Source organism: Rosa chinensis, chromosome 5, assembly GCF_002994745.2.
Source record: "Rosa chinensis cultivar Old Blush chromosome 5, RchiOBHm-V2, whole genome shotgun sequence".
Lineage (NCBI taxonomy): Eukaryota > Viridiplantae > Streptophyta > Magnoliopsida > Rosales > Rosaceae > Rosa > Rosa chinensis.
This window is the reverse complement of record NC_037092.1, coordinates 34,349,902-34,373,041: the sequence shown is the minus strand read 5'-3', so window position 1 is coordinate 34,373,041 and position 23,140 is coordinate 34,349,902. Positions and strand designations below refer to the sequence as shown.

At 38.5% G+C, this 23,140-nt stretch overlaps 2 protein-coding genes across 3 annotated transcripts; one reads left to right on the top strand and one right to left on the bottom strand.

Annotated features, from left to right (window-relative positions):
- The first annotated feature begins 6,197 nt into the window (after positions 1-6,197).
- LOC112164523 (disease resistance protein RPV1-like) lies at positions 6,198-12,260 on the top strand. 2 transcript variants are annotated; one of them, XM_040506232.1, is made up of 3 exons: positions 6,198-6,765; positions 10,099-10,276; positions 10,664-12,260. In XM_040506232.1, the coding sequence occupies exons 1-3, from the start codon at positions 6,260-6,262 to the stop codon at positions 10,805-10,807; spliced, it is 828 nt and encodes a 275-aa protein (XP_040362166.1). In that variant the 5' UTR covers positions 6,198-6,259; the 3' UTR covers positions 10,808-12,260. The 2 variants fall into 2 exon arrangements, with proteins under 2 accessions (XP_040362166.1, XP_024156503.1); XM_024300735.2 differs by having other exon boundaries at positions 10,099-12,259.
- A 1,108-nt stretch (positions 12,261-13,368) lies between these two features.
- On the bottom strand, positions 13,369-17,771 carry LOC112164522 (calcium-dependent protein kinase 2). The gene is made up of 8 exons (XM_024300734.2): positions 17,024-17,771; positions 15,567-15,710; positions 15,305-15,457; positions 14,541-14,650; positions 14,239-14,406; positions 14,033-14,160; positions 13,541-13,640; positions 13,369-13,443 (listed from the first exon to the last, which is right to left on the bottom strand). The coding sequence occupies exons 1-8, from the start codon at positions 17,769-17,771 to the stop codon at positions 13,369-13,371; spliced, it is 1,626 nt and encodes a 541-aa protein (XP_024156502.1).
- Between the last annotated feature and the right edge of the window lie 5,369 nt (positions 17,772-23,140).

The window sequence follows — 23,140 nt, the reverse complement described above, 5'->3', positions numbered from 1 at the left end:
TCGTTACCTTGTTAAAAAATTAAACCCGTTGGTGGTCATTTTCGTATTGGTCAAAAGGATCAATCTAATATACGCTAGCTTATGCTTCCCTAACAACCTGGTTGACCGTCAACAACATTGGATGTACTCATTACATTAATTTAGGCATTTGGTCCAAAATCGGTCTAATTTGGTCTATGTTTCAACCCCGATCCCCTTGGTCAACGGAATAAGGCTTTATAACCCTATTCTTATCAACTACACTCTTTAAAGGGCAAGACTGTCAACAAAAACAAAGTTTGAGACACTGATAGTTGGATGTGATAATTAAACTATTTTAGGCTTTTCACTCCAAAATTGGTCCAAATTTATCTATGTTTCAACCCCAATCCCCTAAGTCAACTGTTGAGCAAAAATTTGCACACAGTGAGCGTAAATGTTAACCAACATAATTTCACTCGTATTCATTTAGTGAACAGAGTTTTAATTATTTCGGGTTCGACCCATTCAAGACAGAATGTGTCTTTTAATTACAATCTCTTGTTACAGGGAAACACCCTTTGATTCCATTTATGAAGAAACCAATTGTGGATGTGTGTTTGTTTGTTTGTTTTTGCGGCTGCACCCGGATATTTGAATGGGTTGCCTACGTACCCTTGGAGAGGGATCAAGCCACTCGTAGTTCAAGAGTTCCAATGGGTGAATGACCCATTGGAGGGTATGGCTTTTTGGAATAGGAATAGTGTTTGGACGAATTTGGTGTAAGTGAACCAGAGATTCGATTTGTTTTGGATTTGTTTGGAAAGGTTGTGACGTTTCCTGGTGTTTGGCGGAATTTGACTGATGAGGTCAGGGATTCGGATTGGATGAACTAGGGAGTCATGGATTTTATTTGGAAAGGCTGTGACGTTTCCTGGTATTTGGCAGAATTTGACTGATGAGGTCAGGGATTCAGATTGGATGAACCAGGGAGTCAGGGATTTTGTCTGGACTTGCGGTTGCATCTAGTGGGTCGCTAGATTGCCTACATACCCTCGAGGAGGGATCAAACCGTTGTAGTTCTTGGGTTTGTATTTCTGGTGTTGGAAGAATTTGACTGGAGTCAATGATTCAATTTAGGACTGGCTGAATTTTGACTGGTGGAGTCTGGGATTCTGTTTAGACTTGTGGTTGCATCTAGTGGGTGTTGCTAGATTGCCTACGTACCCATTGTGGGATCAAACCGACCGTAGTTCATAATGTTTGGGTTTTCTGGTTTTGTACCCACTTTTTGTTTGACAGATGTGTATATACTGAACCCATCAAATAGAGTTTTTTGAGTGAACACCCAATTTTGTAGAGTGTCCGCCAATATTGTCAAGCTGGGCAATGGGCTTGTGACTCTTCGCCGGAACCATAGTTATTTGCTTCAAGTGAGTAATTGTTTTGGACACCCATCATGTCGAGATGTGTAATGGACTTTTGCCGCATTTCACTTGTCGCCGAATCATACAACGAAACCAGAGTAATTGATTTAGACACCCGTCTTAACTAGCTCTGAAATGGGCTTGCCTCCCATTTTTTGTAGGAGGCCTGGCTGAGACCGCACCAATTTTCGGGAGAGAACCAACTCGTTTTTGAAGCCAATTATCCCTTGTCTTGCTTTTCATTTTTGTTTTTGACAATTATCCTTTTAAAGAGGCTTGAAATATAAACTATGAACCACATGCTACTGATCATTTCGTTGGTTCCACTATGTGAACCACATGTTTAATCAAGCTTTAATTAGCCACCTATTTAATTGCCTTTGCAATCAATACAAGTAGAACTGGAGGTGTGTCACGTTGCTAGTCAAGGCTGCTTTATGATCATTGCCATGCGTTTGTGAAGGCTGTGGGTGAGTAGACTTAGGACGGTGACTTTGACATATATGCTTCTTTGTCTTCTTACTGATCACATCACCGCCTCAAAAGATCTTTTAATTAAAACTTGCCATCTTTTGTCATACAGCAAGTTCAAGTTTAGATGCACCACCGCTTCAATTACACAATTAAGCTTGTCATATTTTGTCCCTTTTTTATCAGGCCACCGCTTCAAAAAAGAAAGTTCTCTTTAATTGGTTTCAAGACCTTCTGTCATTTGTATGCAGGAACCGTTCTTTAAAAGACTTTGACCCGCTTCGCTCTTGTCCACCACGTAGCTTTCAGGTGGTCTCAAGATTGATTGTACGAGAACAATCCTCGATGCATGCTGGGGTAACCCACAAGGAGGTAGCACAATGAATTTTCCAATGCTATCCATGACCGTTTTCACCACTTGAACTTGATCGAACAACTTTGCATTTGTGATGCTCCTGCAATCATGTGCTTGCCGTAAGCATTAGATAGTTTGCATAGCTCCTCCACTTTGTGTTTCTGCAGTTTAGCGATCTCATGTGAACATGCTGCTGACTTGTGATTGAAGGTGAGCTAAACCGAACACTCTGCAGTCTTGTGGCTGGAGGTAGGCACCCTTTTGTGGAGAGACGGCCACTTTACTTTCAGGGGCACCATTCTGATGACGACTTCGCTGCAGGTGAAGTAACTTCTTACATCTAGCGCTGCACAAAGATCCCTCAGGAGCAGTTTCTTTGCTTTGTGAGTCGAAGCATGATTAATTTGTACTTGGCGTGAACCGGCAGCCCCAGGTTTTACTTGACACTCATCTTTGCCACCCATATGCAGGACGCACCGCGATACAGGCATCAAAAACAAGTGTAGTGAAACCCCCTTGAGTTGGACCTTGCTTCCGCCACCTATACGCAGGACGCACCGCAATATAGGCTTCGAAAGAAGGTTGAGAATACACGGGTGAGCCTCTTCCCTTGCCGAAATCTCTTTTCCTCCTCCATCTATGTGAACGTGCTTTTTTTTCTTGGTCTCTTTAAACCTGCACTGTTTGTTAACACAAAGGCAAATGGAGGTGTTTTTGTTTTCTGATTTTGGTGGGCAACAATGAGGGATTTGAGGCTTTGTGAGTTATGATGGTGTTGTTGGCATATTTGGCCGGAGTGGTTTGTTTTCGGAGTTGTTTAAGAAGGATTACAGAGCCCACATGGAAATAGGCAGAGGCAAGTCTTTCTGCACTCATGGAGATATTAGCAACGATAGAGGGAGAGTAACAAGGAAGACCATGAAGAAACGACCAGCAGGATTCCTGAATATGAAGCTCTCCTGTTGTCGGGTTGTCGTCTCCAGGTAATTAGAACTCTTTACTCTCTCTTCCTCTTGAACGCTGCCTTCCTTTGATGCACAAAACTTAACTCACTCTTTTCTCTATTTCTCCTCTCCCTCCTTTGCTCTTGAAGTCGAGCCTTTTTATAGGCAGCTAGGAACCCAAATGGATGGCTGAAGATAAGGATAACTTGCAATTTGAATTCAAAATTTGTCACTCTGAAGATGATCACAGCAGCAACAAAACTCCAATTTTCACGTTTGAAGCTTGAACCAGTAGTTTCTTTGTTTATTCAAACTTTGGATAGGTGCAAATATCTTTCACCTTGACTCAGTCTCCAGTTTGAAAGAGGTGGATATTATCCAAAATTTGTTGCCTTTAGTTCACGTTTGGCTGACTGTTTTTTCTTCTTTCATTGACCAACTCATGAATACTTGTTGATAAGTTTGCAAGTTGAAAATAATTTATAGTCAAAGCTAAACTGAACTTCTTGTTGGCTCACATAGTCCAAATAACCAATCACACCAAGAGGTGCAATTTTGTTTGAACTACCTCCATATTTATCTCGTTTTGCTTTGAACTCCTTTGATCAATCAATGAAATCTTTTTGCTGATCTGGTGGCCAAATGAATTTGTATATATTTTTCCTTTGGACTCCAAACTTTTATTGAAACCACAACCACTTGTGGGAATTCATCGAAAATTTTTGGTCTCAACATCAACTGAATAAGTCTTTATAACCAACTTCACTCTTCAAAGAGTAAGACCGTCAACAAATACAAGACTTGAGAAAATGACCGTTGGATGCAAGAATTACAATTTTTAGACTTCCGGTCCAAAACTGATCCAATTTAGTCTATGTTTTAACCCCGATCCCCTAGGTCAACCGCATTTTTAAACCCTATTTCTATTAGCTCTATCCTTCAAAGGGCAAGATTGTCAACAGATACAAAGCTTGAGACACCAACTATTAGATGTGAGAATTACATTATTTTGGATATGAGAATCAAATTATTTTTAGCTACCTATGTACAAAAATTGGGGAAAGATCATTGCAGTTTTGTTGTCCTAGAAACTATTAATTTGGCGAAAAAATTAACGCTATAGCCGACGTACGTCCACGGTCCATCTACTCAAAATATGCATTATTTTTTATAAATAATTTTTAGGTGGCTGATGTGGTTTTTCATAATAAAAGAAGAAAAAAAAAAAAGATAAGTTTGACTACTAATTCAGGTAAGAAGTTTACAATTTATTAGGGGAAAAAGATGTGTAAAAAAAAATTTAAAAAGAAAAAGAAGGAAAAAAAAAAAAAGCAGAAGAGCTGAGAGCATCTCCAACAGTAGAAATGAGCATCTCCAGCAGTAGTAGCTATTTGTGAGTGATATACTATATTTTATCGAATTGTAAATTAACATGTGTGGACAAAAAAAAAAGAGAAATATAACTTTTGCTTTAACTATTCTTGATTGTCTAGCTAAATATAGCTAGTCATTTTAACTAAAGTTAAATTATAACTAGTCTGTTGGAGTTGAGTTTTCCTTTAAAAATAGTTATATATAGCTAAAAATTGAATTTAACTATTCTGTTGGAGATGCCCTGAAGATAGTTCGAACCTGGCCAGGCCATCTTGTTTAGCTGTGCCTTAACCACTGTACCAACCAATGTCGAGGGGAATGTTGAATCCGCTTTAGCAAATCTATATGCGATTTACCTGAGCTGGGTTACCCAGATAGACATTCGTTCATTTCTTCGCCCTCCTTCAAAACAACTTCATGTTCAAATCTGGGTTGTCTTATATTCAACCTCCAATATTACCACGCAATTGGCATAAAACTATGGGAGAACCCAGTTGTATTACCATAAGTTAAGCCGATAATTCGAGAGGAACCTTTAATTCTTCTCTCTCACTTCCTCTCGTTTCGTCTCTGTTTTTTCTTCCCTTTTTTTTTTTTTTTTAACTTTGTTTCTCTTCCCCTCCTTTTCATCTCTGTTCATGCTTATAAATCTGGGATTTCAAACCCTTGGGGCTTGAATATTCTACAACAAACAACAACCCAAAAAAAAAAATTGAGAATTGGTAACAAAAATTTCTCAGAAATTTGAATAAACCCATTTAGCTCTGGTCAGTAACAAACCTGATAACCAAGTTTCATGTTGGATCAAAATGTCATCAATATCAAAAACAGAAACAGGGCTTGAATTCTCCGAGCACGAACTATTATCCACAGCCTCTCTTTTCTTAGCTGCATTTTAATGACAAATCAAAGGTTGCTGCGGGTGATCCATGCTCAGAACCCAAAATTGGGATAAGACAGAAAGTTAAATATCAGAGAGCTTGAGGAAATCCAAATTGGGCTTCTTGGTTTTATTATTTTCTTCGTTATCGCCGACGGTATAGATTGAGATAGTGAAGACGTGAAAGATTGGGACACGTTTCTGCTCAGCCTCTGTAGCTGCTTCTGCATCGCCGACGACTGCTTGACCTTGGCAAGAGCTAGCTAAGGTAAAAATGTTATAAATTTTTACTACAAAATTTAACTGTCAGGACACAGTTATTTTTCAACCAAATAAAATAGGAGAGCAGGTCAGCCGGTTAACATTTTCAACCGTTAGATTTCAGACTAAATATCCAACCGTACATAATATGTTGACGTTTTCAAGGATGGCAAGCTAGAGCATGGAAGAAATTTCCTCTTCTTTTTTTTTGGTCAAACCGTCGAAGTTCTAATTATATATTGATCCTGACATCCTGTGATTCCTGACATCCTGACATCCTGTGATTACAATAACCTGCCAATCATGTTCCTGCTTACATCATTTTATCATTATTTCTTTTGGCCGAATTACGTTAGAAATTGTCTGGCAAATCATTAGTAAATTATTAGTTTGACTTTCACGTGGCTACAGAAATTCTCCGAGAAACTATAATATATATATATATATATATATATATATATATATATATATATATATATATATATATATATAACAAGCTGGAGAAGCTCTCCGAGACGCAAACCACACCCAATTCTGAGGGCCTATTTTATGTTTAGTGATATCTAGCAGTAGCATTCAAGTAAACAATATGGCTTGGAGTACCGATGCAGCTGCCGGTTCTTCCCCATCTTCTTCGATTCCCATTTCATACAAATACGATGTGTTTCTGAATTTTAGAGGTGAAGACACGCGCACTACTTTTACAAGCCATTTGTACACAGCTTTGCGCAACAAAGGAATCAAGACCTTCATAGACAATGGGCTCAAAAGAGGGGAAGTAATATCTCGAGCACTTTTCAAAGCAATCAATGAGTCAAGGATATCTGTCATCGTGTTCTCTGAAAACTATGCAGCATCAACATGGTGTTTGGACGAACTTGTTGAGATCCTTGAATGTAGAGAATCAAAAGGACAGATGGTTAGGCCAATTTTTTACAAAGTGAAACCCTCTGATGTACGACACCTGAGAGGTGCTTTTGGGGAGGCCCTTGCCCAACATGAACTGGATTTTAAGCATGATACCATAACTGTGCGCAGATGGGGTGCAGCTCTTTCTGAAGCGGCGAATTTGTCCGGATGGCCCTGCATGGATCAGTATGTGCAACTCTTTTGATGTTTCAATGCATATAATGGCTAAGGGTTTTTTTTTTTTTTAACCAAGTTATTCTTTTGGTTCATTATTTGGGATAAGAGGTTATAAAAAATAATAATAATAAATAAAAAATTTAATAAAAAAAAAATAAAAAAATAATTAATTCTAACTCAATTCTTATCCTTCTCTCACTTAGACGAGTCAAAAGAGCTTAGGTCCTCTCTCTCTCTCTCTCTGTATGTATATGTGTTTGTGTATATATGTATATATGTGTGTCTAGAAGGGGGCGGGGAGTCAAAAGAGCTTAGGTCCTCTCTCTCAGTATGTATATGTGTGTATCTAGAAGGAGGGGGGGGGGGGGGGGGGGGGGGGGGGGGGGGGGGGGGGCGGGGGGTTTCAGTTTTTATTTTATTTTTATAAATGCATTGTTTCTTGAATTTAATAAAAATAAAAATTAATTCTAACTCAATTCTTATCCTTCTCTTACTAAACGTGAGGGGAAAGTACTACCATGTCATATTCTATAAGGTCGTCAAGCAGGCCTTAAAATATTTTTATATAATGATGGGCCGTTTTATTATAAATTTCAATATCCAAGTCCGTCCATATAAACCAGGTCTTGCGGGCTTTTTCGGGCCGGGCCAAATAGCTCTCGTTTATTCGGGCCTGGCCGGGCCTATATTGTCTAGTTCTAAATAATAAATAATTTAATCTATATTTAACTTTTTACCTAAGTAAGTTAATTAAGGTTCTTGAAGTTAGCTCCACCCCGACCCTGTGGCCAGCAGATTTGAGGGACCGAAGTTATTTAAAAACACCAAGGTTCGTGCGTCTGCGGTGCAGTGATTAGTTTGGCAAAGCTGGGATACACTGCATGAGGGTGTGTGTGTGGTTACTATTGTCGTCCAAACCTCAAAAAAAAAAAAAAGGTTCTTGAAGTATAGCTTACAGTATATAATTTGGGAATAATATGTGCATGCATATACATATGTGTGTGTGTGTGTACATATATATACATATAGCTTGCAGCATATAACACACACACACACACACACACATATATATATAGATGCATGCACATCAAGGGGATCCCTTTTTTGGGTAATTTAAGAGATAACTTATTAGACCCACTTTTCGATCATATATTCATATATCAACTGTTCAGTTTTTAGGTCTATATAAGTAGATCACCTCTGCAAATTTTCAGCTAAATTGATAATCATTAAGACATTCATAATAGTGATTGACTAGTTATGAACACGAACGGTTTAAGTTTGACAGATTTGGTTCGTCCAATGATTTAATATAGTTCGATACCTTAACGGTCACCAATTTGGATGAAAATTTGCAGAACTGATCTATATATTAGGACCTAAAAATTGAACGGTTGAGATATGAATATATTATCGAAAAGTAGGTCTAATAAGCTATCCCTTAAATTGGCCAAAAAAAAAAAATCCCTTAGTGGAAGGCCCTATATATATATATATATATATATATATATATATATATATATATATATATACAGATCCTATCCAGAGCGAGGTTAGGGTTTAAGGTCACTTTTCGGTCGCATTTCCCCATCTCGACTGTTCAGTTTTTAGCTACTACTGTATAGATCATCTCTGCAAAATTTCAACCAAATTGATGGTCGTTAAGGCATTGATAACTGCCTTAAAGCTAGTACGGTTTAGGTTGGACAGATTCAGTTCGTCCACTGGTTTAAGTGAGTTAGATACCTTAAAGATCATCAATTTAGCTGAAATTTTGCATAGATGATCTATACATTAGTACCTCAAAACGGAACGGTCGAGATGTGGACCAAAAAGTGACCATAAGCCCTAACCTCGCTCTGAAATTTCAAAGCGAGGCCTCGCTCTGGATAATATATATATATATATATATATATATATATATATGGCCCTTCCAATAAGGGATCCCTTTTTTTAGTCTTTTATAGGGATAGACATTAGACAAACTTTTCGATTATATTTCGGCATCTCAACTGTTCATTTTTAGGTCCTAATGTGTAGATCACTTCTGCAAATTTTCAGCCAAATCGGTGATCGTTAAGGCATCCAAAACTGCAATTTACACGAACGGACAGATTCTGTCGAACCGGAACCGTTCGTGTTTATAATGGTAAATTGCAGTTTTGGATGCCTTAACAATCATCAAATTTGCTGAAAATTTGCAGAAGTGATCTATACATTAAGATCTAAAAACAGAACGGTTGAGATGTGAAAATATGATCGAAAATTTTGTCTAATACCCTATCCCTATAAAAGACCAAAAAAAGGAATCCCTCACTAGAAGGGCCCTATATATATATATATATATATATATATATATATATAAATATAAGATCAGAAGCGGACGTCCGCAACTGATCTAAAAGTACGGACGCCGCCCACGGAGGCTCGGGGCGGCTCCGATGGGGACTCTGGTTCTGTCCTCCCAGACCAGGGACACGCCGGACGTGATCGCCATCAAGTTGAGGAGTCCAATTTTGACAAAAACTCCAAGCAAACCAATTTTGACTTCGAACTCATTGCTGAGGAGTCCATCGGCAAACCAATTTCGACTTCGATCATGTCCGGCGAGTCCCTGGTCTCCGAGGACAGAACCAGAGCCACCATCGGTGCTGCCCCGAGCCTCCTGAGTGGCGACCGCACTTTTGGATCAGTTGCGGACGTCCGCTTTTGATCGGGCCTCTATATATATATAAAATTAACTATACATAGTATAATATTTAATTTGCAGGCTTACGAGCTGGGCTTGACGGGCTTTTATGGGCATTTGATAGGCCCGGCTGGGCTTGGAACCCCTAAACCAAGCCTGGCCCTCTACCCACCTGACCGGGCCTTTTACGGGCTTTTATGCAGGCCGGGCCAGGCTTTGACCCATCCAGTTTGCGGGCCTCCATTGACCCATTTGATCCGCGTGCCAAATGGTGAGGCCTAAAGTGGGAATTGAGGCTCCGCTACCAATTACCCATATCCCTCCAACTTTCCCATTAGCTGCGGTTCCCCATGCCCGATGCCCATGAGAATTTTTGTCTTCCATATTTTTTGCTAATATGTATGTTCTTTTTAACACTAGACAAGATTGGACAATTATTCATTCCTTTCATGTTTTAATACATATTCTCAAAAAAAAAAAAAAAAAAAAAAAAAAAAATTAGAGCATTGTACAAAGCAATATCTTAATTAGACTGCGATTATATCGGAAGAAAACATGAAGGACAACATGCATTTGACACTACACTTGTATTGGAAGGTATAATAATATGTATTGATCTACTAACTATTTTGTACATATGCTATAAATGACAGGGATGAATCTCGATTTATCAAACGCATCGTTAATGAGATCGCAGATCAAGTATCAAACCCCGAGTTGTCCCTGGATGAAATCAGGGATCCACTTATGGTAACAGCTATAGATCTTATTCCAAGCCCACCTAGTGTGCTGCAAGTCATTTGGTCCCGTCCAGCTGAGGGTCATCTTAAGGTAAATTATGATGGTGCCTATACTGTGAGGAAGGGAGGTCTAGGTATGGTTGCTCGAGATACAAAAGGACGTTTTGTGGCAGCAAAGTGTAGGTTAGTTAATGTTGAATCGGAGGACGGTGCGGTGGCAATGGCGGCACTGGAAGCTCTGTGTCTGGCTAAGGAACTTGGTTGGCAGCGAGTTTGTTTTGAGGGTGACTCCGTACGTATTGTGAATGCTCTGCAAACTTCCACTGCTTCTGAAGATTCTGACACTTCCTCCATCTCCTCCTTCACCTCCTTCTCCTCCTTTTCCTCCTCCTCCTCCTCCTCATTCAGTCAGATCATTAGTGAGATTCAATATATGTCACGCCGCTTTCAGCAGTCTACATTTTCTCTTGTTCACCAGAGGGCTAATGTTGTTGCTGAGATCCTTGCTACACATGCTTTATCAAACCCCGAAGACAACCATTGGATTCTTAAGCCCCCTACTTTTATCGAATCCAATTTGGCTAAGGAAAAATATGATTCTACCTCACACTATCTTCCATAACCTTGATGAGCCAAAACCCTAGGAGAGCTTTCCTCTCAACCTAGTTTCAATGGCGGCCTAGCCTCAGTCATAGCGGCCGGTATCGGCCTCCCTTTACGTCATCTGTTGATGACACTCAGAAACCGACCTTAGGCGGCGACCACCCTACCATGCCCTAGGTTACTCATCATCTCTGGCCGGAAGGAAATAGGTGATGTGAGGGTTATGGATCGGTGCTCCGGTCTGATCAGACTCAATGGGGATTGGGTGGAAGAATGGTCGTATCGAATCAGGCCGAGGCAAGGCCAGGTCAAGTTTGGGTGGTTCGCAGTAGGGAATGACCGACACATACAATCTGGAAGCCAAGAGTTGAGAGGTCCTGTGTGGCGGTTGTGTGACCTCTGGACCCTGATCCAAACGGCCAAACTTCAATTGATGGCGGCGTCGGCCTTTGCACTCCAACTTATGGATGTGGCGGAGATTGTCGTCGTGCACCATGAAGCGAATCAGGTTTTGGAATATGCAGAGCACGCTGGTGGGGTGTCTGAGTCGATGGCAATGGCTACATCTGGAGTGGTAGCGACGGCGTCAGACGTGCTTGGCAGTGGAGCGGTAAGTGGGGTGGGCAGATCGTTTTGGGGGCCCAAATCAGTTTGGGTGCTCAAATCATTTTGGAAGCCCAAAAGATTGTGGTGGCCCAAATCAGCTTTGAGGCTAAAATCAAACCTGCTCTGAGTACCTTTTGGCATTGGGCTCTTTGGTGGACCCTGCGAATAGGCTCCTTTTCTTCAGGGTTTCGTATTTGGGATCCCGGAGGATCATTACCCTACAGCTGGAGGCTCGAGAAAAGGGCAAAGGAAAGCTTTAGGTTTTCCTGGTCTTCTTGCCTATTACTAGAAAGTTGGTCCTCTATTACTTTCATATTAGTTTTCTCTAGTTGTACACCAATTGAGGTCTTCATATTAGTTTTCTCTAGTTGTACACCAATTGAGGTCTCTAGGAGACTAGGTTTACTTTTCAAATAGAGGTTAGTAGTGAGGATTCGTTTTCTTGTAGTTAGGCTCAAATATAAGAGCATATTTGTTAACAGTGAGGGTCACCTGTCCTTTGCTCGGTAGCTTGTGCCATTTATGATTTTGGTATGAGACAGCATCCGATGTACGTGCCTTCTGGCCATAGATAAATGAATGAAGTTATCTATTTTCTCAAAAAAAAAAGGAAAAATATGATTCTAAATAGGCAAATTGCCATCAACAAAATTGTAACAAAATTGTTTCCCTTATAACTAATATTAAAAATGAAAAATGAACTGCATTCCTTTATGTACCGGCAATTATCCCCATATGTTAACCAATTATTATTATCTTCTCGATTAAAAGGTGGTTTCTTTAGTTATTTAAAAATTCCTTCTCTTTTATGCTTTGACCTTGTTTGATTCGCAGAAAGTAAGCATCGGAAATGGAAAGTTGCTACTTTCTTGCATTTGGGATGCAAAAGGAAATAAAATACTTTCTTGAAGCGAAGGAAAATAGGGGGAAATAGTTCCTTTCATATTCCAATGGAATCACTTTTCCATTCTTTCATTACATTTATTACTCACAACACATTATTTTATGCCATTAATTACAAACTTTTAAACAACTTTTTGGATAATTTTCCTTATGTTACCAAACATCGGAATAAAAAACTATTCGCTTTGAAAAAACAATTACTTTTCTTTCTGCAAGTCAAACGAGACCTTAAGTTCCATTGTAGTCATTGTATAGCGAGAAGGACAACGTGAAATTGGACAAGAGTGTTCTTGAACTAACCAGGCTATTCTTTTATGCGAGATTGAATGCTCTTTGAAAGTACGTTTCCTAAGATTCCTGAAGGAGTCTTGAGCATCCAACCTGATGGAAGTACCTGACAACAGTTCGAGGACTGAAGAGAGACTTCAGCTATGAGAATTAAGAGTTCTGCTGCAGCAGCAAAGTGGATCAGGACAAAAGTGCTCAGAACTATAATTCAGCTCCAAGGCCATAGCGCAAGAACGGGCTTAAATTAGAACTATAATAGAACTCGATTATGATGATGCCTAATGATGGTTAGCCAATGCCCTTCAAATATAGCATTTTTTCCTATTCACTTGGTATTATCAGAAATTCAGAGAGCAATGAGGCTCAAATTAAACAAAGGAATTATAAGCAAGCATCTCCTAGAAATGCTAGGTTTAAAAAAACACATGAAAGCATGAACCACAGACGAACTTACAAGCTAAAAAGAAGCTTTATCTTCAATTATTCCTCAAAATATCAACTGACCAAAATGAAGTCAAAAATAAAGAAAATACAAACATATAAGCTGATAACTTTGTAATGCACAACCGTACCACTTGTAACTCGAAAGCAGTGCAAACGAAGAGCTTTATCTTCATGGCAACTATCTATAATTGCTGGAGAGTAATGAAAGCAAGCATTGTCTACTTGTATGGCTCAAAGTGCCATCCAATCTAAGCATATAGCCCCTCAATTTACACATATATGCCTGGCAGTGGAACTAAATGGTTGCTCGCAGCAGTAAGAGAATCACAACACAAAGAGTTAGAATAGCTTGCCCTGCTGTTGGGTTCCACTTCTCATCATCGTGCAGAACTCCTCATAGTTGATCCTACCATCCTGTATAACCAACAGAATTGACTAATAATGAGTATATGATAATACAGACAAATGGATGAAGAAAATGATCAGTCTGGAAAAAGATTGATTAACTTACATTATCTGTATCTACTTCAGATATTATATCCCTAATTGTGGCTTCGTCACCCATACCATACTCTTTCATAGCTTTTTCTAGCTCATCTCTAGTAATAAACCTGTCAAAAGGACAAAAGCATTAGCTAGTTAACGGATAGTTGGATACCAATGTCTCTTGAGCCATATCTCATCAATTTTCAATGGAACTCTTTCACTCTGTTTACTCATGAAATTCAAACCAATTCAACTATCCCCTGTGCCCCAAACTAAGTAGAGATGCATGTTTGCAAACATAAAGTAGCATGCAATCTTGTATGAGACTATAAATTACTGTTTTAGAGATTTTAAAGAGTTTAGATTGACAAATGGACTGAGAAAACCCAGAACCAGAAGAGGAGAGTTGAGGTCAATTGCCACAAAAAATGTTATTACGTGCGACAGTAGAGACTTTCCAGTCCTCTGGATATAAAGATTAAAGAAATGTGGATAATTCTTGGATAGAAGAGCTTACCCGCTGTTGTCTGTGTCAAAATATTGGAAGGCTTTGTAAAGATGTTCGTCCCTCTCTAGCTTGTGTCTGTGCATTGTAGCAGTAATGAATTCAATGTAGTCAATTGCTCCATTCCCATCCACATCAGCCTGAGTGCAAATAACAGAATATGAGTTGGGTAGGATGCAGAATGTAACAAAAAGTTGGAATATTCAGTAATAGCTTACAGCTTCCATTAGCTGCTTGACTTCAGCCTCAGTCAGCTTAGAGCCAAGTCGAGCCAATCCTGACTTCAATTCATCATAAGTGATGGTTCCACTCTTGTCAGTATCCATGTTTGCAAACATTGCCTTAAGCCCATGGATTTCTTCTTCAGAAAGATTTTCGGCAATAACCTGTAGTATAATCAAATTCGTAATTTGTTAGCAGATCACCAAATGGATTTCTTTAGTGATTCAGATGCCTATAAACTAGATCACAGAAACAAAATCGAAAGTACTCCATGCACGTAGCCGCTGGATAGACCTACCTTCAATGCAAGTTTTTTCAGTTTGTTCATTGCTCTAAACTGCTTCATTCTAGAAAGCACTGCGCTGTCTATGGGTTTGTCTGATGCTTCTTCTTTGAGCCACGGGTGCTCTATGATGAACATCCAAATACAAGAATTTCAGTTACAAAGAGAAGCACACCCAACATAAGTAAAATGTTAATGCAAAGGGAAAGAGAACGGTAATTCCAGAAATGACAAAATCAACCATGATTAGTAATTACAGGAACAAGGTGTATATGTTTGAAAAGATAGAAATGAGCCAATACCAAAATAATACTCTACTAGATTTTTACTTCTTGAAAATCTAGGTTTATAGTGAAAGTGAACTTTTCACAAAGAGTTGCACAAGATATACATTATTACTTACATAATGATATGCCATGAAACTTTTAATGCAAAGTACTAGTGTGTGTTAACTTGACATGTGTTCATATGTTGTCATATACTCCTTTTAGGGTAACTAATTTGTCTACAGTCAGAACTGAAAACACTTTTGATTAAAATACTGGGACCTTCTCTTGTGCATTTGGTGGATATGACACCTATGTAATTCCATATATTTGATTGTGAAACCTCGCAGAAAGAACCAATCCATAGTTATCTGCTAGTCACGCACAAGGGTTCTTCTACTGAACAGTAATGTGATTGCACGAAATTCAAACTAAAATAGTTAAAACCATAGTGGAATTATAAGCTTTTCGGTACTTAATCACAAATACAACTGTTGCTCAAGAGAAATATACCTAAGACCTGAGCTGAAGTAATTCGCTTTTTAGGGTCTTGTGTCAGCATCCTCCGGACCAGGTCCTTAGCACTCTGTGATATTGTTGGCCACGGCGCACTATCAAAGTCGATCACTCCTTCCAATATGGCATCAAATATTCCCTTCTCCGATTCTGAACCAGTCATTAAAAACTCTTAATCCACTAAGTTAAAAATACAGAACCTAAAATAGGAAAAAATCATTTCATGTTTATCAAATCAAAAATAGAACTGTGTTTTTACCAGCCCAAAATGGAGGTACTCCACTTAGTAAAATATACAGGATAACTCCTGCACTCCAGATATCTATTTCCTTGCCGTATCTGCGCCGTAGTACTTCAGGAGCAACATAATAAGCACTCCCAACTATATCACGATACACCTTTCCTGGCAATGGAACATATGTAAAAGCAAAAATCACGTACTGAAAGGCCAATAGTTGTCACTTGTCATACATACTACTTATATAGGCAGCTAATTACTCTCAATTACAGAATCTACTCTGTGGTAGTTGAGGACAAAAGTCGCGAATTACCGGTTGAATCCGGTTCGTCAGTTATAAAGACAATTCACTGATCTTAAGATATACATCTTTCCATGATGTTGTCTCAAGGGATAACTATGAAGTCCATGTAACTACAGAGTATATTAGAAAGAGCAAACCAAATTGAATATTTAGAAAGTTTCAAGGAACAAACTCAGTTCAACAAACAGTACAAATACAAGCCACGGTGTAAACACAATAGTCAGTGGTCCATACACAGAGATATTCCAGACTAGGCTGCAACATTCATTGGCTCAGTCTAATGTTCAAGCATCATGCTCATTAGTCAAATATTCTTCACTATCCTGCAGTCTAAAGATACTGTAACGAATACAACATCTACATTGCATATTCTGACTCTTCTTTCACCAATTTTTTTCAGTGACATTAGTACTCTTCAATTGCCAAAAATGATCCAGGCCAAGATGGAAATATGACAATAGAAACTGCTTGGTGTATCATGTATCAATCATGGCACAATAAATGCAAAGTAAGATGTCCACCTGGTCAGTAACTGACCAAGAAAACCATGTTCAACCACCCTTGGATGTAAATCCAATGGTGGAAAGAATTATTTTTAAGTTGAGTTGTTTGTTTTCAACCATTGGATTTACATTCAAGGGTGATTGAGCATATACTTTCTTTGGTCAGCTACTGACCAGGTGAACACCACTGTAAATGCAAATATAGAAGCAGTGATCTCCAGAGTTGATGGAATTCAATTCCACTTTACCTCCCTGAAAAGAAAAACTCAATATCTGCCACTAATTAAAAGTAATAATTCCATATTTACCAGAAGATTTTCATAAAGTGACTATCTACCATCTGAATAGCCAGTTAAACAATCCCCACTCATCACAAAGATTTTTAAATCCAAATTGGCTAGTCTCCTGTCAAACTTAATAATATCTTAATGAAATCCAGCTAACTGTGAATAGACTTGGCCATAGGTCTAGCATTAAACTATTAAAACATACGTTTATCAAGCAACCTAGTTTTAGATGAATAGAAAATGCACAATTCACCTAATCCTATGATATAAACCAATTAGTCTTCCTAGTGAAAATGATTGAACTTCAAGCAAATGCTGCAACTATACAATGCTCCTTTCAAAAATTCACAAATGGCCAACTAAACAAAAGCTTAGGCAAATTACCTTCTTCAATGAACACTGACAACCCGAAATCGGTAGCCTTGAGAAGGGCATTCTCATCCTTGCTAGACAGCAAGAAATTCTCAGGCTTGAGGTCTCTATGCATCACACCCATGAAATGACAGATATGCACAACACTCACAATTGACCTGCATATTGCAGAAGCTGCTCTCTCACTGTAATGACCCTTTGCAATAATCCTATCAAAAAGCTCACCACCTGCACAAAGCTCCATACAAACATGCACAGACTGCTTATCCTCATAAGATCCCTTGAACTCCACAATGTTTGGCTGCCCACTCAAATGCTGCATAATCTGAATCTCCCTCTTTATATCCTCCTTGTCATTTTTGGTCACCAGCTTCCTCTTTGAGATTGACTTGCAAGCATATTTCCTCCCAGTTGAAATGTCAGTACAAAGATATGTGACCCCAAATTGCCCTCTACCCAACTCTTTTCCCAAGGTGTAGTGCAACTTAACATCCTCATATGGCTTCCCCAGAATTGTGTCTGGCCTGAGAACTGGTTTGGGGTTTCTGGCTGGAACAGACGGCTTCCAAGCTGGTTGGGGTTCTTGATGGGCTGCCATGACACGCTTCTCTGGTAATTGATGATGTTGCTGAACAGAGGCCTTGGATTGGTGAGAAACTGGCTCACGGGGTTTTTGGTAATGTTGTCCAGCTCCTCCTCCTGATCTGTACCCATTATGTTGTGGCTCTGGGTCTCTGCTTTTGCTCAGACACTTGCCCATTTGGCCTTATTCCCAAAAGGACCACTGTACTGAATTTGCAGATATGGATTTGTATGAGAGCAAAGATTGAATCTTTTCAAGGAATAGAGAAGACCCAAATGGGGAGACTGCTGAATTGGGAAAGGATGAGCTGAAATAGACTGAATTTGAGAGAAAAAGTGAGAGAGACTTTTGGATCAGAAATGATAAAAGGCTGAGTGGAAGAGTGATAATTCAAGGAAAAGGTTGAGAACCCAGATGAGGATCAGGGAGAATATGCAGATGATTTGGCAACTTGGGATTAAAATTTGGAAAGGGTTGAATGGGAATGGATCAGAGTGTTTGGGTTTTTGAAGAAAAAGTACAAAGTAGGAGGAACACTTGGTCAACTGATCCTATTTCAATCAAGAGGAATTGGTGAACCTTTCAGTCAGGGATTGCACAGAGGATTTGTCAATTATACAATTCCAATAGAGAGACAAAGACAGCAAGCCAAGGCTGGCTGGGTAAAGGAGTAAGGAATGAAGGTTGACTGGTTATTTAATCATATCTTATTTCTTCATATTCAAGTAATTAAATGAGGCAGTCTTAGAGAGGTGATGGCTAATATTTTGACAGCGATGCATATAACTAACACGTTTTTGGGTTTGATTTGCATGAATCACAAACAAATAGGCATAACTTCTGCAATTAACATATTCACAGCTGACTCACAAATTTCTGCTTTAAATGGATAGATTTTAAAAGCATTAATTAAGAATAATATAGTATGATTGAATTTAGGCATCTATCATGTTCTTGTTGCATGGCTAATATATAGAGTTTTTGACTGTGATGATGCATGTTATCTAATTCTAACAGACTTTGTGGTTGATATTATATCAATCAAAGGCTAATATATAGAGTTTTTGACTGTGATGATGCAAGTTATCTAATTCTAACAGACTTTGTGGTTAATATATATACACACACACATCATACATGACCGATCAAAGGCTAAATTTGTTGTGTTAAATTTAATTTTAAAGGTTAGATAATTCAAACTAATAAGTACAGAGATTGAAATTTTATTTGAGATGATTTAACGATTGAATCTAATAATGATCAATCCTGAAATATCATTATTGTGTCAATCACATAACAACCATAAATTAGAAAAATTATAAAACAATACAGATGATCACAAATTCACAACAAAAAAAAAAAAAAAGGCCTATTTTTTCATAAAGTCACAAACAAGTTAGATATTTGGAAGTTTCAGATCCCAAAAGGAAGTTGGATATGAAGCCTGTCGTAGTTCCTAGACATAGCGGGAAACATGTAAGCGTCCATGATGGGCCACCATTAAAATTAATTAGCTTTGCCTTTCCGACTCCTCCTACCAACCTAAGAAGAAGACTCGTAATGATGAATTAAACAAGATTCATAATCACAATCGCGACCATAATCGATTCTTTTTCTATATGGAAAACACACTAGCAGTTTACAACCACGCGGTTTTGATTGGGGCGATTTCCACAAGCTTTGAAGCAGTCCCCATATGATTGTTACTATAATACAATACGGTCAAATGGTTTTGATTTCTTAGATATATGTCTAATCAAATATTTATCAAAAAACAAAAAACTTTAAATAATTCGCAACATTACATAATTTTATAATGACACATGAAGAGTGTTTAAAAATGAAATTATTGGGGTTTGATATTCTGGTTGTAATTTGTTACTGGGAAGCAACAAAAACCAAAGGTTGTTGTAGTGCTTGCAATATAAACGTGTGTGGCTGCTTTTGTTCTTACTTTATTCATTATCATTACGTTGTCTTATTATATAGAGCATAATATAGTATGAATCGCATGTTATTTTGTGTCTTATATATTTGGATCTTTTTGGTGAAAGTACTTTTCTGATGCTGGAATCTGTTATTCACTATTGAGTACAACTGCAAATTGTACCAATTTATTATTATGAATGTACCAATTTAATTTGATTTTGTTGGTTGTTTGCATTTGTGTTCATCGTGTCCTAAGGCCTTCTTTAATGTTCTATTCATGAAAGTGTAATCCTATTTAACACTATCCATTTAAATAATAGGTTCTATAACCAATCTATCTCCAACCTACAAATTGCAGCTAATTTAAATTGTGAAAATATTGAATGGTTGTGATTGTTAAATAGAATAGTTGTGTTTTATATTTTTTTTATTTTTATTTTAAAAGAGGATCAAAGGATTTCACTTATACCTTCACAGTTAAGTTTTATGTTCTATATATGAAACTTTATTTAGTAATTTGCAACCCAAAAATGGATCCTTGAGGTTTTATTAAACCAATTGGAGATGATATTTAGCAAAAAAGTGAAGGCCTAAGTTATCTAGTTTTTTTTTTCTTTAACAGATTTAACAGATAAACAACTCAAATGCTGCAACTAGGTTTTTCGTGAATCGAACTCACAACCTCCCATTTATGAAAGGGTGACTATGCCACTAGACCAAATGGTACTGGGCCTAAGCTATCTGCTTTGGCCAATTTGTTATAGCATGTCCTGCTATAATTTTGCTTGTGGCTTCAAGCTTTCTAGGACATCTTTCTTTTCTAGGTTATTGTTTGGGTGTTTTAATTGGCCTTACCTGGTTCAGTCCTCACTGCCTACAATATTTGTATTGCTTTTTTAATAAGTTCATTGAATCAGTTAACGATTATAATTTGGGCTCTTGACCATTTACCCAATTTGGGCCCAATAATTGTTCACTTACTCTACTAAAAGATTTGTGTGTCCACTTACCCAATTTAAATGTAAAAATATAAGTTTGCCCTTCAAATAATTAAAAAGTCATTGGAGACTTCGCGGGACTCCAGTCACCGGTCTGAGGTTAATGGAAGTTCCCAAAGAGGTCCCCGAAGACTTTTATTACTCCCCAATAAATTTTTTTTTTTTTTGGGGGAGGGGGGCAATAAAATGTTTACTAAGTATTATTGGGGGACAATAAAACAAGACGCTGGACTCTGGTCACCGATCCGGAGGTTGCCAGAAGTTGGCAAAGTGGTTGTCGAAGACTTTTATACCCCCCAATAAAACCCAATAAATTTTTATTGGGAGGCAATAAAAAGTTTAATGGGTATTATTGGGGGGGGGGGGGATAATATCAGACGCCGGACTTCAGTCACCGGTTGCTGAATTTGGGTAGCCGGTCACTGGATTCTGGCGAAGTCTCTCTCTCTCTCTGTGACAAAGGGAGAGAGGGCAAAATTGTCTCAAAAATAAACAAAAAATAATAAAAAAAATAACTTAATTGGGTATTAGGACAAAAATATGTAATTTTTTGGGTAAGTGAACAATCTTATAAGATGTTTGGATAAATGGGGTTAGTGTAGCTCAAATTTTGGTAAATGGACATTTTCCCTAATTGTTTTGAATGGCATCCATTATCTTTTTTAGAGTCATGACAAACCCTATAGCAAAGATCGAATGTTACACCCCACATCTGATATACCCTTTTTACTGAGTTACATGAAATTCTTTATGGTTACCGTTCGCGGTTATAATTTTAACGTTTAGGGGGTGGTTAAAAAATTGACTTTTTATGAGTTAATAATTTGAGAAAATTTCCTCATGAAAGTTGTAGAGGACATTAAACCGAGCGCGTGCATATGTAGTACGTAAAAATCAGAGTTCGTATGCAAAAGTTATGAGTGAAATACGGAAGTTACTATTCATGGTAAAATTTGGATAAATATAGAAAGTTACCCGGGTAGGTTTCCAAAACCGGAAACCCACCCCTCTTTCTCTCTCCTCTCCCCCGACTCTTCTCCCTTTTTCTTCGGGTTCTCCTCTTCCCTTCGATTCTTCACTTTCCGGCCACCAACCGGCGTGCAACCGGTCACCTCAAGAGCGCCTCAACCCACTCTTGACACTAGTGACCTAGGATTTTGGAGTTTTGGCCGTGAAAGTCCGGATCGAAGCAAGGATTGCTCCGGTTGCAGTTTTGGGATTTCGCCGATTTCCGGCCATTCCGGCCACCTCCGACCACCAGGTTAGCATTGAAGGTTCGGTTTTTGATGGAGATCATTTCCCCTAAGGTAGTTCTTTCCAATTTGCATTGTAGAGGTCGAATTAACGATTTCTCATTTCTAGGGTTCTTGAGGTTTCGGGGCATTTCTTCACCGGTTTGATTCGGCCACTCCGAGGTAAAATTGGATTATGTTGTAGTTGGGAAAATTGTTGGGTAGATGCTAGTGCCGGAATTTGGTGGTCATCGGAGGTAGTGGTCATCGGTCCACGCGCCGCCACTGTAGGCGGCGCGTGGTGGCGCGTAGAGCTGCGATTTAATTGTAGTTTTAATCCCATATACCCTATAATGATTGTAGAATGTAATGCATGAAGTTTGGTGGAAATCGGAGGAATTACGAATTGAGTTTAATTGATTAATTATTGATTTTCGCGAATTCGATCGCCGAATTCCTTTCAAGTTCACTTTAAATATTACATCGATGAAAGATTAATGTTGGAGTATTAAGGATGGATGTTGTAGAGTGTTGAGGAGTCGGATTTTAGGAAGGGGGATGTTTTGAATTTCCAATTATAAGTATCGTAAAGTTAAAATTCCGTCCTGTGCATTATATATATTTATGAATGTTATTCGTACAGGACAAGAGGAGTCTCCATACGAGGAAAATACCGAGCGACGTCAGGATTGAGCATATATTGTGAGTGGACTTTTATTTTTCAAAGAATGATGCATGCATTTATTTAATTGGTTCCGAGCTTATAATTTGTATATAGTATTAATTTCCTGAGTATATGGTTAATTTCAGGAAGGGTTTGGTTATTTGAATATTTGAAGGTTTTATGGCGTGCGGGGTCACGTCATTGGATTATGCTTATTTTCCTTTATTTATTTAGCTCTAATGGGATTTCTGGATTTATACTATTTACATTTTATTTATATTCGGTGATTTGTGATTTTTAATGAGATTTCGATGGAGTAAATCTTTATACTTATTTATCTCCTATTTATTTCGAACTTTAGATTATCTTGGCGTGTGGGACACGTCATGGGAAATTCTTTTACGGGATATGGGGAAGCTTTATGTATTTGTGGTTTTACTTGGTTTTCGGGTTTCTTATGCCATACTTAGGGTGACTACTATCATTGCTAGCATTGATCTTCCGCCTTTGTGGCGAGGTGATGGGATCACCGAAGCCCTCCGCCTTTGTGGCGCTGATTACTGTCTCTGTGACAGTAATTCTGAAGCCCAGTATCCTATCGCTACACTTAGTGGCGGAAGGGTATATTACGGGAGTAATGGGAGTATTTTGGCCTGGGAGGCTATCACCCGAGCCTGGGTGGCTCACTTGTATGGCTATCGTCTTCCCCTACTCTTTATACTA